Source organism: Thermothelomyces heterothallicus (assembly GCF_042370625.1).
Source record: "Thermothelomyces heterothallicus CBS 202.75 unplaced genomic scaffold P884_scaffold_4, whole genome shotgun sequence".
Classification (NCBI taxonomy): domain Eukaryota; kingdom Fungi; phylum Ascomycota; class Sordariomycetes; order Sordariales; family Chaetomiaceae; genus Thermothelomyces; species Thermothelomyces heterothallicus.
Window position 1 is genome coordinate 541,246 of NW_027192565.1, and position 16,135 is coordinate 557,380.

General features: G+C 54.4%; 4 protein-coding genes across 4 annotated transcripts; 1 reads left to right on the plus strand and 3 right to left on the minus strand.

Annotated features, from left to right (window-relative positions):
• Positions 1 to 257: 257 nt before the first annotated feature.
• P884DRAFT_237867 (uncharacterized protein) lies at positions 258 to 3,097 on the minus strand. The gene is made up of 4 exons (XM_069440058.1): positions 2,581 to 3,097; positions 1,983 to 2,374; positions 1,487 to 1,901; positions 258 to 1,386 (listed from the first exon to the last, which is right to left on the minus strand). Exons 1-4 carry the CDS (start codon positions 2,972 to 2,974, stop codon positions 620 to 622), a joined length of 1,968 nt encoding a protein of 655 aa, XP_069300027.1. The 5' UTR covers positions 2,975 to 3,097; the 3' UTR covers positions 258 to 619.
• On the minus strand, positions 3,056 to 7,444 carry P884DRAFT_283046 (uncharacterized protein; the record flags this gene model as incomplete). The annotated part of the gene is made up of 10 exons (XM_069443633.1): positions 3,056 to 3,453; positions 3,483 to 3,519; positions 3,585 to 3,706; positions 4,774 to 4,778; positions 4,904 to 5,970; positions 6,026 to 6,128; positions 6,178 to 6,542; positions 6,596 to 6,695; positions 7,136 to 7,268; positions 7,368 to 7,444. The coding sequence occupies 10 exons, from the start codon at positions 7,442 to 7,444 to the stop codon at positions 3,408 to 3,410; spliced, it is 2,055 nt and encodes a 684-aa protein (XP_069300028.1). The 3' UTR covers positions 3,056 to 3,407.
• Positions 7,445 to 9,236: 1,792 nt separating this feature from the next.
• Positions 9,237 to 10,277, minus strand: P884DRAFT_275450 (Stc1 domain-containing protein; the record flags this gene model as incomplete). Its single annotated transcript, XM_069442843.1, has 3 exons — positions 9,237 to 9,749; positions 9,812 to 9,982; positions 10,038 to 10,277. The coding sequence occupies 3 exons, from the start codon at positions 10,275 to 10,277 to the stop codon at positions 9,237 to 9,239; spliced, it is 924 nt and encodes a 307-aa protein (XP_069300029.1).
• A 2,516-nt stretch (positions 10,278 to 12,793) lies between these two features.
• On the plus strand, positions 12,794 to 14,139 carry P884DRAFT_283048 (uncharacterized protein; the record flags this gene model as incomplete). The annotated part of the gene is made up of 3 exons (XM_069443634.1): positions 12,794 to 13,082; positions 13,263 to 13,646; positions 13,714 to 14,139. 3 exons carry the CDS (start codon positions 12,794 to 12,796, stop codon positions 13,980 to 13,982), a joined length of 942 nt encoding a protein of 313 aa, XP_069300030.1. The 3' UTR covers positions 13,983 to 14,139.
• Between the last annotated feature and the right edge of the window lie 1,996 nt (positions 14,140 to 16,135).

Genomic DNA, 16,135 nt, shown 5'->3' on the forward strand with positions numbered 1-16,135 from the left:
ACTCTCGCTTGATGGATGATACCCAGTTTACGACTGGCATGGTCATTGCATGACTGCGTGGCTTTTTCATATGCAGCCTGGCAGAGCCAACGAGGAGTTACGGAATGTCTTAACGAAACACGGGTAGGCTCATGTCATGCGAAGATCAGGGTTGATCATTGGTTGGTATGGACCTGGTGAAGGGAGTTATTTCTTGGGGGGCTGTTAAAGGCGAGAAGGAATGGAGGGAAGGAAAGGAAAGAAACTGTAGATACAGCCAAAATATGTATATTGTTGAAGCACCAAAAACCGCCGATCGGGCAAGGCCCAGCCCTTCGCCTGGTATCACGATGTCAAACCATACAGGTCATTCAAGAGCCTAGTCGTTCATGTGCACATATATCACGTCGTCCAACCCATCCACTCAAGATCTTTTTTTTTCTTCTTCTCCCATTTAACTCATTTCACAGTGCATACATGCAAAAACCAAACCCAAAGAACGCAGACTTTGGAAAAAAAAAGAAGAGAAAAAAGAAAGAAGAAAAGGTGAACCCCATGGCTGAGTTGATCCATCTAGGCCTTACATGCATGTGTATACATGCATGCGAATGCAAGCCTCGAAATGGAAAAAAAAATCAGATCAGACCTGGGCGACACCCGGGGGTTCGGTCACCTTCTCCCGCAGGGAGGCGCCCTTCTCCTTGGTGAAGCCGGCAGTAGCATCGGCGACATCACGGACGGATTCCTCGCCGGGCAGGGCGGGCTTGTCGACGGCCGACTGGCGGAGGAGGTAGCGGCGGCAGAAGTAGACGGCCTGGCGGGCGCCGTAGGCGGCGCGGCGGCGGAGGGGCACGTCGAAGACGCCGTCGAGCTCCTCGAGGGTCTTCTCCTTGGTCTCGGGGACGAAGAAGAGGACGAGGAAGAAGCCGACGATGTTCCAGCCGGCGTACCAGCTGAAGCCGCCCTGCGGGGTGAAGGCGACCAGCATCCTGGGCCAGGTGAGGGCCAGGATGAAGTTGAAGAGCCAGGTGGTGGCGGTGGCGAGCGACATGCCGATGGGGCGGATGTAGAGCGGGTAGGCCTCGGCCGAGTAGGTGAAGGGGACGGGGCCCTCGCCGGGGGAGTAGACCATGCCGAAGAGGTAGATACCCAGGGCGATGCAGGCGATGTGGGCGGTGCTGCTCTCGGGGATCCAGAAGGAGTAGCCGGTGAAGAACATGAAGAAGGCCATGAGCGGGAAGGTGGTCAGGAGGAGGTTGCGGCGGCCAAAGGTGTCGATGGTGTAGAAGGCCGGGATGGCGAAGAGCCAGTTGATGACGCCGAAGCCGAGCGAGGCGGCGAGGGCCGAGACGTTGCTGTAGCCGGCCTGGACAAAGATTTCGGACGAGAAGTAGGCAATAACATTGACTGTTCATTTGTTCGTTTAATGTAGTGAGTATTCTTACTTCCCATTTTTTTTGTTTTCTTTGGAATACAAAAAGGGAGGGGGAGACAAGATGGGACGTACCACCGCAGAACTGCTGCATAAACATGACAATCTCGCTGGCCACCATGGCGTTGCGGTTGCGGCGGATGGTGAAGAGCTCCTTGACGCGGTTGCCGGTGCCGATGGACATTGCCTGCTTCTCGGTCTGGAGCAGGGTGTAGGTGTAGAAGAGGTCGCGGGCGGCCTGGACCTTCTCGAAGCGCAGCTGGCAGACCGAGTCGAAGGCGTCACCGTGGCGGTTCTTGCTGAGGTACCAGCGCGGCGATTCCGGGCACTTGAAGGCGAGCAGGCAGACGACGACGGCGGGGAGCAAGGCGGAGCCCATCATGAGGCGCCAGTTGAGGCCGAGCTCGATGCCGCTGTCGGGGACGAAGTAAAAGGCCAGGTCGGCGACGTAGCCGATCATGATGCCGAAGGCTGTCCACATTTGCCATTGCTGAGGAAGAGAGAGACGGTCAGCCTACCGGGGACCCTGGCGTGTTTTTGTTTTGAGGGGGGAAAGATTTTGGGACCTTACCATGACCAGAGCGCCACGGAGCTTGGGGGGCGAGCATTCGGCGGCGAAGACGGGCGTGGTCGCGGACTTGGGGCCGATGCCGAAGCCGAGAAAGAAGCGGGCGATGAACATGTGCCACCAGGTGTTTGTGAAGGCCTGCCAGAAGCAAGCCAGGGCGGAGATGAGGCACGAGATGAAGATGGTGCCGCGGCGGCCAAAGGCCCTGTTCATGGGGTCGGTGATCCAGCAGCCGATGACGGCGCAGCACAGGTAGGGGGCGCCGTTGACGAGGCCTACAAGCCAGGTATCGCGCTCCCTGTTGGTGCCGATGCCGAACGCCTGCTTGTAGAAGATCTGGGCGCCATTGACAACCGTCTCGTCCATACCCTGGACGGCGGCACAGAGGGAGCAGACTGAAGAGCGCGTGTGAGCCGAGTGGTGGTCGCAGCAGCAGCAGCAGCAGCAGCAACAACAACAACAACAACAACAACAACAACAACAACAACAACAAAAAAAAAAAAAAAAAAAAAAAAAAAAAAAAAAAAAAAAAAAAAAAAGGGGGGGGGGGGGGGGGGGGGGGGGGGGGGGGGAGGGGTTTTGCCTGCAGAGGGCGACTTACTGGCGACGACCCAGTAGAGCATGCTGGGGTTGGACCACTTATGGGTCGTCTCTCTCTGGAGGACCTCCCTCTCACGGGCGGTGAGCTCCGGAATCTGGTCGTACGGGGCGTGGTCTCCGGCAATGATGGCGCCCAGGCGGAAGGCTCGCATGTCTTCTTCGCTCGTCAGGCCGGCCAACCTGGCGTAGTCCTCGCCCATGGCCGCGAGTTGCTCGGCGGTCAGGCCGGCCAGGGGGTTCGCCAGCTTCTTGGAGACCTCCAGGCGCTCGTTGGCGGCACCGCCCGCCGCCTGTTTGTGTTCGAGGCCGGCGGCGCGGGGCATATCGCTGAGCTCGACCTCGGTCTGCGAGGCGGATGAGCTGAAACGGTCGTTCTTCTTCTCTGCTGCTGTCATGGTGGGCGAAAGGTCTGGGCGACCTCGCTGTTTAGACTCCTGGCGGCTTCGGTGAGGGGAGAACTCGGCGTGGGTGGGGGTGCCGGAGTGATACTGCACATGCAGTAATTACACAAAAAAAAAACAAAAAAAAACAAAGGAAATCAGAAGACGTCGGGGAGGAAGCCGAGCCGCGCCGAGGGAGCAGGCCAGAGTGCGTGTGTGAGAGTCTGTACGTATACCGTACAGCACAGTACCGACCGAGTGTGGTCGAGGATGGAGAAGTATATATATATGGGGGAGTATGGGGGAGTATGGGGGGAGTATGGGGAAGTATGGGGAAGTATGGGGAAGTATGGGGAATGGAAGGAGGAAGAAATCACTGGGTTTTAAAAGTCTCGGGCTGCTGCAGGGTCCTCCACCTTCACCCATACATACATACACAGGCATAACGTTATACCAATAGCCCATGTGCACTCCCCCAGCTCCGCACCGATAATCTTTTCGGACCCATCCGGTCTGGAGAAACCCGGCAAGGCTGCGAGATGGGTTTGTTTGCCGCCCAACTGCAAACCGACCGGTCGGCCGCGTCGCCCAAGTACCGTGTGCCGGATTGTGTACGCATACACACCAACGACTTGAGACTTCATGCCGAGGAGGCGGGCCCCCCGTCTGTCGCAGTTCTTCCCGAGACGGCAACTATCGACGTCATAACCGGTCGTGACTGGACTGCGCGATCCAGGAACGTCGCATCTTTGCCCATTGGCAATGCAGTCAGCAATCCCCAGTCCCCCAGTCTCCAGGAAACTCACCAATTGCCAGGCGAATCCATACACAGTCCTTGTGGCACAGGAAGCAGTCGATACTACCACACACTGGCAACGAGTGGATATCCAACTTGCTCGGAGAGCTGAGAGAGGATTCGATCGGCGCGGTTTTTTTTTTTTGTGCGGGCAGATGACCCGCGCATGCCCGCGTAGTGTACGCTGTGGATGACGTCGGTCGCTGCCGCTTGGCGGTTGGCCAAGGCCATCGGGAATTTCAAGCTTTTGGTCCGAGATTCGAATGCCGGATTGCCGTGCGGGGAGTGGGGAATAGTGGGGTAGTGTTATCTCCAGAACCCCCCTGATTTTTCTTTCCCCATTCCCCCGCAGCACTGCAGCATCTTTGGAGACGACTCGGATACGGGGTATGGATGTAGGTGCGTATGTGCTGTAAACCTACTACCTGTTCACGTCCGCTTGGTAACTTGCAGTCTTATCCACGAGGCTCATGGCACACACCCGTCGGCAAGAAACCTGTAAATGGTAACTTTGGGGCAGAAAACAGGCCGTGTCACCACCAATGCATCCAACTGGTAATCCCCACAAGCTGTCACGAATGATTTTTTGGTGGGGTTCAGCGGGGTTCTGGGGTATTTGGCTCGCCGCTCTACCGAATATTTCGTACACTCATCGAGCTTTTGAAGCCAGAGAAGGACCGAATGAAGAGAATGGGCCCAGGCCGAACCGTTGGGGAAGTCGTGACAGAAAGATTTTTTTTTTCATTCTTAATCCCAGGTTACCCAGACAATCATGAATATCCACCCGCTTCCAAAGTGTTCCGAGGATCGGGCTGGCCTCGCCCGGACGAGGACAACAAGGGGGCTTAATGCCCCCACGTATGGCGTGACATACTACATAAGTCTTGACAGGTTACTGACTAGTATCACTCCCCCCCCCTCCCTCTTCCCAACCCGCCCAAGAGAGCTTTTCCACCGTAGCTTGCGCGATGGCTCTCCATCACCCATCACATTGCCGGGGTCTTCCTCGCGGAACTACCTCCTCTGTGCTCCGCAAACCCAGCATCCGACGTCTACCGCCTCTCCCTCCTTTCCCTCCTAACCCTCTCCCTATCCCTATCCCTTTCCCTACCTCTTTCTTTCTCCGTCTCCCTCCCGCGTTCTCTCACCAGCAGTCTGGCCGCTTTCTTGCGATCCCTCTCCCTCCCCGTCTCTCTGACTCGACCCCGTTCACGGTCCATTTCCCTGATTTCGCGACCGCCCCTTGTTCCCATTCCCCCCCTATCCCTATCCCTCTCCCGCTCGTCGGACGACGACGATGACGACGATGACGACGACGGCCGCCGCCGCGTCAGGTTCGACCATGTGTGACTCCTCTCAGGGCCGCCTTTTCCTCCTCCGGCCACGACATCACCACTACCGTCACTGAACCCCGAAATAGAGTTCCTCTGAGTATGGTGCCTGTAGTCACTGCTGTTACGGTCGGCTGGCAGCGGCGGACTACTTCGCCTCCTCGAGCTAAGCGGGGGACGTGATGAGGAGGATGAAAGAGCCGTGGCTGCGAGAGAGGGATGGAAAGGGAGGGGTGCGTCACGGTGAGCCGCGCCACTGCTTCCATATGTGCGGAGGTGGCCAGCTCCATCACGATAACCCCGGTCACCTCTGTCGCTGTCGCGGTCGGCGGTCCGTCTGCGATGATGGTAGTGGTGATGCTCGTCGCTGTCGTCGTCTGTCTGGGAACATGGCGGGGAGGGTATATCGGAGGGGCGATAGCGAGTGCGGGGACTAACGGGACCGGAGACGGACGCGCGTCGTCCGCTGTAGCTGTTGGGGTTTGGGGGGTTGGCTGAGGAAGGTGTTTTCCTAGACGGGAATTGTTGTATTGCTTCGAAATGGGCTCTGAGAGCATCCTTGACCGCTACACGAGATTCTCGGTTGGGCCGCTCCGGTAGCAGGTGGCGGGATATCTGCTTAGGAAGTCTCTCTGGCTTGCCGTCGAGCAAGCTGTCGGCGTTGATGGGGAGCGCGGCGACGACCTTGTCCAATCGTTGCGCCTCCTCGGCAGGATAGGCTCGCGTAACGATCGTCATCCACCGCGTCCAGCCCGCGAGTGTCAGGCCTGGTACCGTCGGCCGGGCCTTGGGCTCTGCAGGTACGAGGTAGTATTCACATGCCAGTTGCTGGTACAGTTCTGCCAGCCTGACTGGCGGCACGTCACGGCGGTTGCGGAAGATCTCTTCTCAACTATCAGCATTCTGGCATTTCAAGCAATTTTGGATAGGCGAACAAACCTGCAAAGGGAAAGACCTCCACATCGAGCTTGTGGTGCGAGTAGAAGGCCGCCATTTTCTCCGGAGTCACGACGAGCGAGTTTTGGGGCATGTACTCCGCCACCTACAACTATCGTGAGTCCCGCTCTCGTTCCGCTGCCGGTAATGCTTACCAGGTAGTTGCAGATCCCTCTGATAACCTGCTCCCACCTCTTAGTTGGAACGCCGTTCTGGTCAAACAGTATGCCCCACTTGCGGTCGATAGCACTCAACTCCTTTGGCGACTCTTGCGTAGGGCCAACCGGATGTGGCGCCTGTGTCGGTGAAGGGTTGGTGCATTGCACACCGGGGTGTGGCCGAGCGCACGCGGCCACGTCCGGTCCCAACCGAGGAGCAGAATTGTGTTGGGCGGGTGCAGGAGGGGTCGTCAATTGAGGTCTGGCAGCTGACGTGTTCGGAACTGCCTGTCGAATGGACTGCTGGGTCGAGTCTCTGCCGGTGCTTGCCCCAGGCGATGAGGGACTTGATATCTGCCCTACTATGAAAGATGTCAGAATTGTAGTCTATATCAAGAAGACAGGGGCGCCGTACACTCCTCCTTGATGATCTTCCTGATCTCAGTAAGGACATCCAGGGACGGTCCCTGCCCTGGTGTCTGGGGAGGTTTGGACACCTCGGACTCTTCCTGATGCTGCACATTTGTAGTCACAGATTCCCTTGGTTTTCCGACGTTGGGCGTAGGCTTTTCAACTCCATACTCCCTGCCTTCGTCCGAGTCACTGCATGACTCGTTTTCAGAGTAGCTTCCATTTGTCCAATCGCTGTTGTCCATATCCTGGACCGTTGTATGATAGGGAGATGGTGGGTTACGGAAGGCTCCTAAGTTCGCTGAGAAAGGAGCGGAAGGAGGTGGTGGAGGAGGTGGTGGACAAGAGCCCTTCCAAGGGGTCCGTTCAAGTGCTGGCGAAGCCATCTTGTGTGTTCCAACACGGAAGGTGCGAATAACCTCGTCCGTTCTTGAGCGTAGGGCCGACCTGGCATAATCAGAGCACGGAAGGAAGGGGAGAGGAAGAGAGAGCCACCACCGGGCTGCAAGTTGTCGATTCCACCTCTGATATACTACCTGGGTACCTTCCTCCTCCTCGTCCGCGTGCTTTCTTCATCCGACAGCCCCGACCCCATCTCGGGCAACGAGACACTAGCTAGGTGCACCACGCCAAACGTCAGCGCGTCCGCCTCGCGTTTCCCGATCGGGCTCTGATCACTTCGAGTGAAGACATCCCAAGACAAAGAGGCGGATAACAGAGTGACTCCTCCACGCGCACCCACTGCCCATGTCCTTTCCATGTTTCCGGAGTCTCACACAGCGCTCGACCTATGGAATCGAACCGCAGCCGCATAAATTCCGAGGTACGGCGCCATGCGGTACGCGGCAAACATTCCAGCGTCTGCTCACGGGTCTCTTTTGGATTCGAGCTAGAGTGAGGGAGGGCATCCGAAACCGCCATCAGTAGCGACTGCTGCAAGGTGTCCCGGGTCACCGGGGTGGAAGTGGCACACCCTCCTGTTCTGTTCCGGGGCTTGGAAAAGCAACACATTATGGATGAACACTGCAGCCGGGCAACGGGCGAAACGCGCCCAACACGGGCCAAAACGCCCAGTCAACGAAGCATCGCCCAGCCGTAAACCGAATAATGAAACGCGACCACGGTAGATTTCTACTCGTCCTACCCACCCGGGATTACGTGCATTCCATCCCCCACCCCCCTTTTGATCCACACTCCCCGAGGGACACGAGATCTGATCCGCAGCCCTCAAACGTGCGCATACACCGCCACCTCTGAGGGGTTTAACAGTGACGGTTGACAAAGGTTGAAACCACACTTGGGTCCAACGGCTATTTGGCATGAAGCTCAAGCTGCGTCGCCCGATTCAGGCCAAATATACCCTGGGGATGCGAGGTTAAGGTCGGACCCAGCCTCACCGAAGCTGTGCAATCAGCACCGCCGCTGACGTCTCAGACTCGATACACGATGATCACCACCTACCGGCAGTTACCTCTCCTCCTTGCCGGATCCGACATGGTACGCGAATTCCCAAACGTATTAGGTAAGGCAAGGCAAGATAAGGCAGCAAAAGCACGTAACCATCTCGCTACACAGGATATATGCAGAGCGACGCCTCACCCACCGCGCCTTCTCGCCCACCTTCCTAGCCAAACTCGCTTCCTCCCAACCATTATCGGCCGCTAGCTTCCACGCCTAGCCCGGACAGACATCTTACAGAACTAGCATCCGGAACCCTACCCGCCTCGTGAACGCGAATCCTTCCGATTCGTTCTTTCGTGATTTACAAGCCTCTTACGCCCGTAGGAGCCGCTCCGAGAAGGAGGAGGTCTGACATCGACTCTAGTAGCTAGATACCCGACTACACTAGCTAACTTGTGCGCGTAACCCCCCCCCCCCCCAAAAAAAAAACATTCTCTCCCTTTGTCGCTCGCTTATATTTTGGTGCTGTAGTCCCAAGCTCGGAGTACGGAAAGTTCGGTGGGCGAGGCTGTACATGCTACTTAATACTTGGGTTGTGCTACAACAGCTCCAATATTTCATCACGACGTAACAAAGCCCGGGCAAAAGCCCAACCGTTCCACATTGGGTGACCGGACCGGCTATGGAAGCACTTGGCGGCAGCCTGTGTGAAGCTCAAGACCATAGCAATGAGATAAGAATCAGCGTCTTTTACCATTCCGCGCTATTTGACCTTCCAGTCTCCGGGCATTCCGGACGAGGTCATCAAGTCGAAGTCGGTGCCGTTCCTTCCCCATCTATCCTCCACCACTACGCGACGTCAACTAGGCCCTTGTTATACGGCATCAAGGCAATTCCGCCACTCTTCCACTGCCCCGGCATCCGGCCGCGTGGAAGGGAACACATGTAAGCCGAATAAAGATAAAAAGTGACGGGGGAGCAAAATAACGGAAATAACAAACCCATGTGGCTATTGCGTGTATTCGCTTATTATATGGTCCAGGCGCCTTGCAATCAGCAATCTAGTTGGGGGATATGTGCCGTGATATAAAGGATCAACCGTTAGCGGTTGATCCTGATGATATCCTCATCTGAGTCCAAGTCGAGACCGTCGTCGTCATTGTCAGCCACCATCGGCATGTCCCCTTTGAGGTAACTGGGCAGCTGGGGCGCGTGCTTGCGAGTGGGCTTTGGAGGGTTTAGTACTAGCTTAGATACGCCCCGCTCTGAAGTGCATCACTTACCACCTTTGCCCAGTCACTCTTGCTCTGCTTAGTGACCTGGGATGGGGGATAAATCGATCGGGTGCGGTGAGTGGTGTCCGAAGCGACCGTGGGAACCTTGACCATGCGGGCATACTCTCCATTCGGACCCCAGGCATTGTACGGGATGGTTTGGCCCTGGCCTTCATGTACCGAGGTGCTCATGGAACTGTTTCCGACCGAAACGCGGTCACCCATTACGGTTGAATAACGCACTGAGCCGGTGGGGGTCTCATTCATGTTGTCGGGGATAAGCCAGTGCGGTGCCTTAGACGGCGAGTGTCTGAGGCGCGGGGGAATCAGTGCACCCAAACGGTCGCTGCCAGAGACTGTGGCCGTTTCGCTGGTGTCATGAATCGCCGAGGAACGCTGTTCTGAAGAAAGGCGCGCCGACATCATATCAGAGCCGTCGTCGTCGATTCCAGCATTAAAGTCGGCGTCAAACGCAGAGGAGGGCTGGAGATTGGTTGTAAGAGAGAAACGTCGTAAATGCAAAATTGTGAAGTAAAGTTGCCTACCTCCTCGTCACCGAACGTCGTGTAGTCGCTCGTGGAGAACTCATCATCAATCCAGCGAGATGCCTGAGTCGGAACGGGGTTCGTCTCTTCCGCCGACAACTGGCCTCCGGGAGGGGGCAATGCCTCGCCATTTTCGGTTCTAATCTGCCAATCGACACAGTCGACACACCACTGCATATTGGGTGAGAAACGCAACTCATTCCGAGTTTAACCTTGAGGAACTCACGTAGACGCCTTTGCGAACCGTGCTCTTGCTGAATAGCCGCTTCTCCCTCCAGCGGCCGCAAGGACCCCGACACTTTTCTTCAAGGACCGGCTTGCTAGAATGCTCCATGCAGCGAATGCCGGTCCTGGATGGAGTCGAGCTTCCCTTCTGGGCGTTGCGGTCATATTTGCTCAATTGGTTCTTCGAGAAGGAGGCTCGAGGCTTCCATTCTCCGTGTTCGCAACGAAGTTGTCCGGTCATGGTTGCGGCTTAGTCTTGTTGAATCGCTGAAAGCTGACCCGCTAGGTAGAAGCGAGGATAAATTTCAGCCTCTTTCCGTGTCTTCTGCGAGACAAGGAAGAACAGAAGATAGATGGTAAGAAAGGCAGCCAGAAACTCGAGGCTTTTAGAACCAAACTTTACCTGAGTTTTGGCAGGCTGCCAAAGAATTTCACAATCGTTGTTGGCAATATGCCACTGGCCGATGGAAGAAAGAGGCGCAAAGGTGCTCTGGTCCTGATGCGCGGTTAACGACAGCGGAACACCGGTGAAAGACTAGAGCAGAACGGACTACTAAACTCTCAAGTTTGCTGCAAGAAAATGTAACCAAGGACGGAAGAAAGAATGCTGAAGGCAAGATCTCTTGGGAAGAACTGTAACCATTAAGGAACTGTCAACAACAACAGCCCGCGAACCAGTCGAGAATTTATTAGCAGGTGCCAGAAGCGCCAACTCAACCTAGTGTGGCTGATATCTCTTGGTGACTGGAAGTGATCCTTCTAGTCCCCTTACGTTAGTAGCTGGCGTTAGTAACATAGGAAACACTTTTGTGGATATAGCTGAAAAATTCAGCCCAGAAATGCGAGCAGACAGGAAGGACTTTGTTTTGATCCTTACCGTAGGGGGTTATGGGCGATGTGTATGTTGGGAGCGCCCGCTAGAGATTGATCTACCTCAGTTGATGCTACTTTAGCCCTCCAAATTCAACAAGGACGGGAGGTTCGAATGTGTAAGCGCATGAAAAATTTAGGCCCCCAAGCGGTATTGCAGGTCGGTTGGAAGGTGCAACTGGGATTTACGGCGGTGGTCAGGAATTGCCCCTTCTTAATTTGAGCAATAATCCGTACAATAATTCGGCAAGTGGCAGATAGTTGCAGTCAAAATCGGAAACTGCCAAAGCGCAAAGTTCGCTTGCCGGTTCAGATGGCATGGTTTATAGCGGCCTCAATACCCTCGTTATTGATGGCTTTATCGAGTGGGGCAGAAGGAATATACAGATTTTCAGACACACATTATTGACACCAACTGACTACATTAGAAGGAGCAGCTATCAATGTGGCGGCAGAAGGGTGTTGGAGCTTGGAAGGGTGTCGATTTCTCGCGTTGTAATAATTAATACTGTAACAATTGGCAGTACGGAATTCGTGACCACATGCGATAGGCAGATTAATTACACCGTAAAACATCTCGCCGCATGATCATATTCCTCCCTTGCGGATATATGTCACCTAGCGAGAGTGTTCCAGGTCAGATTGATGTCCTTTGAAAGACTGTTTCCATCCTATATAGCCTGTTCCTCCTCCGACGCTAGCCGATTATTAAGCGACATTTACTTAAGCACGAAGAATCCAACGCTCCAACTTGAAAACGAAATTAGATATTAGAAAGAATTCGGGTCAGGCCAGGCAACATTGTCGAAAGCAAAAGCGACGCCGCAATTGCCCGCCAGCAATTGCACCTTAAGTATGTGCCGAACGCAGTGATGAGCTTCCGGGAGCGTTTGTTACAGCATATGGCTGTCAGTGGGACTGACCCACCAACAGGGATGATGAGCCAGGGGTCATCGACATGTATTTAGACAGCATCCCCAAGTGCCTCTGGCACTTGGAAGAATCAACGCATCTTATCACCACTTCTACAGACCCTAACTGTTGGTCCAGGAGTGCCGCCCACGGCGCGAATACCGCTGTGGTGTCGTATCTTGCAGCCTGTCCGTGCTGTAGCCATTTGCAGCCATCGAGCTGTAGCAGCGTTGAAAGCAGTCTATAGTAGGTGGCTATACAGAAGGAAAAGAGTGCCTTGTTGAACTATCTACAAAGGAGACAAAAAGAGTAGTATTTATAGACAAAGGGACTGGCCAATGCGTTGAACAGCCTTATACAACTGTGGCATGTATGTGGCTAATACTCTTAGAAGCTCCATAGCTTCTGACAGTATGGGTATTCTGACAAACATCGAACGAAGTTGGTTCCCGATGTAATTTGTAATTACTCGCCGGTGACTCAGCTGTCAATCGCAGGATCGCCATCACAGTATAATTACGGCCCAATTGAATTCGAGACCAGGTTTCTGTGTCAAACATAAAAAACGGCGTGGCAGCCCGCAGCCACCACCCTCATCAGCAGAGTTTGTGACCATATTTTCTATATAATTAATATGGGAGCGCAGTTATCTGAGCTCGAACGAGCACACCAAGCCTTTACCACAAACATTCTCCTCGTTTGGTTTCCTATAATTATCACTAGCATCATTGTAAACCTTTGTCTCTTTATTTGGTCTCCCCTATCACTTGGATCGTTGTAAGAATGAGAGACCAAAACACGTGAGTGCATTTGACTACTTTTACGGACAGTACCGGTTTACCAGTAAAACAACGCAGGGTCGACCTGAACAAGCCCACGCCTCTGCCGTAGGAGGTAGCCAAGTCTTTCAAGCTTCAGATTGTCAAGGATTGCTACAACTGGTCATTCTCGGAAGAGCGCCAGCCAGATAGGGCGATGACCTTAATAATCCACAGCGTCAATATGTCTCCGCTCCTGAACGTCGTCTTGTTCGGCACGACGGAGTTGGGTACCCCGTTCCACTTCCAGGCTATTCTCAAGCTCTATGACCGCCGATTTGACGAGCACCTTCGGATGCGCCACTGGAAACATGTGCCTCACACAGCGGCCCGAGAGGCAGATTTCCTGTCATGTGTACGGCAGGGGAAGATGGGCCGCTTTCTCCATCGGAAAGAAGAAGACAGCTACGATAATGATATTGAGGATGCTGATGACGGCGATGGCGGTGGCGGCAACGGCAGCGGCGGGGAGGAAGAAGAGGAAAGCCTTGAACGGAGGGAAGAAGAACAGGAGCAAGGCACCGAGAAAGCCAAGAATTCTGCTCGTGTCCGAACCACGTCCGTCTCCGACGACGAACTCTCCGAGTCAGAACGTAATGCTAAATTTGAAGCCAGAGTGTGGGAAGACTGCGAACGAAGCGTCAAGTGCGAGACGGAGGCGTACGAGCGGCTCAAAAATCTCCAGGGCAAGTTGATAACGCGAATGTTCGCGCACGTGCGCCTCGTAATGCCGTTCTCTGACACGCCCCGAGATCTTCTGGAGTCTCCAGAGACGACGCGGTTCTTCGAAGTCAAGGGCGTCATTGTGGATTTCACCTGCGGATACCCCTTGTCCCAACTACTTACCGACCACCGGGCCCCGCAGAACGTGGAGGACTGGCAGGACATATTACAAGCCGCCGTCGATGCCGTGCACGAGATCGACAGCCGCGGCGTGTTAAACACGGACTGCTCTCCGCGCAATGTGGTGGTCGACTTCCGCACCCGGACGCCGTTCATCGTCGCTGTTGGTTCAGGGAAAGGCTGATACGCAACCGGAAGGAGGCAGGGTGGATAAATGAAGATGACGATTCGGAGATTGGATATTGGGAAGAAGTCGTGAAACGACCAACAATGAGGGAGCAATTGGAGCGGTCATGGCGCAGAAACTGCGGCGGATGAAGGGTCTGGATCTGGCTATTCAGTATTCAAATAGTGAGAGGATTCTTGAAGAAACGAAACGAAGGAAAGGGGTGAAGTCATCGAAGGACAGGACAGATAGCAGCGGCTGGAAAATAATTATTGCACTTCTAGCTCGGATCCATGACCATAATGCATTGGGTACCCAACCTGAAGCCATCCTCTGACCAATTGACCGATTTTGTACTCGTTTAAGATCAGAATCCCTTTCAGTCAAGTCCAAGCCCTTGTGAAGTTCTCACGTAATTGGGATGTCTCGCCCTCGAGTGACCTCACCTCTAATCGCCGCCGTTGGCGTGCCGAGGCGGCAATTCTCGTCCTTGAACAAAGCTCAACTTTGCCTTTGTGTACCTCGCCTAGATGATATATTACTATAGCTTTCATCAACCAGTTGGAGATGAGCGGCATGGGTAAATTTGGCTCGAAAACTATGCCGATTACCGGCAGATTGCTGTCCTTTGCCCATTCAGGATCGGAGAGACTCGTACTCTTCGTCAGAGACACACTCGGCAATATTGGCCACCCCTGACATGCATCCTTCATAGGCACCAGCCTCGTCCTCATCTACTCATGGCTGGGTAATTATACCTCCTGGCCAAATAAAAAAAAGAAGGAAGGAAGAAGAAGGAATATGAAGGAACAAGAAAGACAAAGAGGAAGAAGAAGGGAAAGAAGAGGGTGAAGTTGGCAGCTGTGAGTTGGTGCTGCCGAAGAACCCGAATTTCCAAGGGGATATGTTCGGCTGAAAGTGAGCAAACCACGATCTTGCAAGGCCGATGAAGATAACCCAGGAATGTAATTAAATTTACACATTCAAGGGACTCTAGAACGTCTATCAAATCTATGCTGTTCGGGAACCAATGACGGGCTAAAATGATGTTTCGGATTGTTTCCACAGCATCATGTAGACCCAGGAAACCATCATATCTCACAGTACTACACGGGTTACCTCATGTGAGCTTTCCCAAAATGACACCGTAATTAATCAGACCGGCGACGAGGATGAGTTGAAGAGCCGTGGGAGCCGATGCTGGCAAATCCGTGAAAATAACTGGGGGCGAAACTAATTACGGATTACATACAGGCCACTGATAAGGGAATGATGACACACCTCGACGGCATCAAGAGACCAGTTCGGTACTATTATTGTTGTAAAAGAAGAGTGGGTGACATCTTCATCGAACGAGTTCGAGATGCCGTCAGTTCTTTCTTACCCAGCAGGTCCGTCAATCGATTACAAGTACGACGCCGGATCATGCTTAGTTATCTGATCGATGCCAGCTGTTTTCCAAACGATGTACGGAGTATGGATGTAATTATTGTAATCCGTATTACTTTACCCCCCTTCTCCGGTGTTCTGTTCCGGGCTTCCGGTGTGAGACCAATGAATCCCTTGGACTATGCGCCAACTGAAGACAGCTGGCTACACCGGCCAATTTGGCCCGTGTCGTCCGTACTGCAATACAGTGTGCCTCGACGGCCCCACCTACTGCTTAGTGCCCTTCCAACCCTCCAACAGCCGGATGGCCCGAATTCTAATGCACCGAATTGCCTAGATTCGGACCGCATCACTTAACTACTGCGTTTCAACCTCGATAGGGCCGCTGCGGCAGCTAGTTAAAGGAGCGCCTGCAAACAAGAAGACAAGACACTCCCCGCTCGTATGAAGCTCCCGCGAGATGAAGAGCAAACCTCCTCGAGCACCTTTTTGCGCTACGGTGAGGGGCAACGACACGCAAGCACCACGTGAGAGGCTAGATTCTCGATTCTTGCTCAGGGACCTCTTGGGGAAATTGGGACCAGGGGCTCGCGGCTCGCGTGCCCAAAGGCTCCATCGACCCCTCTCCCGAGTTCACGGATGGGGATCGTTAACTAGCTCTTAAGTCGCCGGGGAACTTCCGCCGGCGGTGCCGGGCAGGGAACATTCCTGCCACCGGCCGCCCGGGGTGTTACTCAACAAAGCTAGCCTCGGTGGCGAATTGCAATTTCCCAGTCCGCTGGAACTGTGCTCTGCTGGTTGCTGTGGAAAGATGGCCGGGGAGGGGGGGGGGGGGGACGAAAGAACGAGCTTTGAGCTCTGCATTCGGTCGCGAAGCTCGCGAAGCTCATGGCTTTCTGTTGTGCCGGGCTGACGCTGCTGTCGCCAGAGTTCTTGTGGCAATGTGGCAATGCAGCTAGCGGCGGCCGGGGCCGTTGAGGCTGATGGGCTGGTGCTGGCCGAGATTCGGGATAGTTACTCCATGCGGTCAGTTTAATGTTTGGAAAGCTCTTCTCGCAAGCCTCGTCCAACGGCAGCGTCGCAACGGCGCCGTTATTGATG

Coding starts and splice junctions, on each gene's coding strand:
- P884DRAFT_237867 (XM_069440058.1), bottom strand. CDS start 2,974: ATGACAGCAGCAGAGAAGAAGAACGACCGTTTCAGCTCATCCGCCTCG. Junction 2,375..2,580: donor GCTCTACTGGGTCGTCGCCA/GTAAGTCGCCCT, acceptor CGCGCTCTTCAG/TCTGCTCCCTCTGTGCCGCC. Junction 1,387..1,486: donor TATGCAGCAGTTCTGCGGTG/GTACGTCCCATC, acceptor ACAAATGAACAG/TCAATGTTATTGCCTACTTC.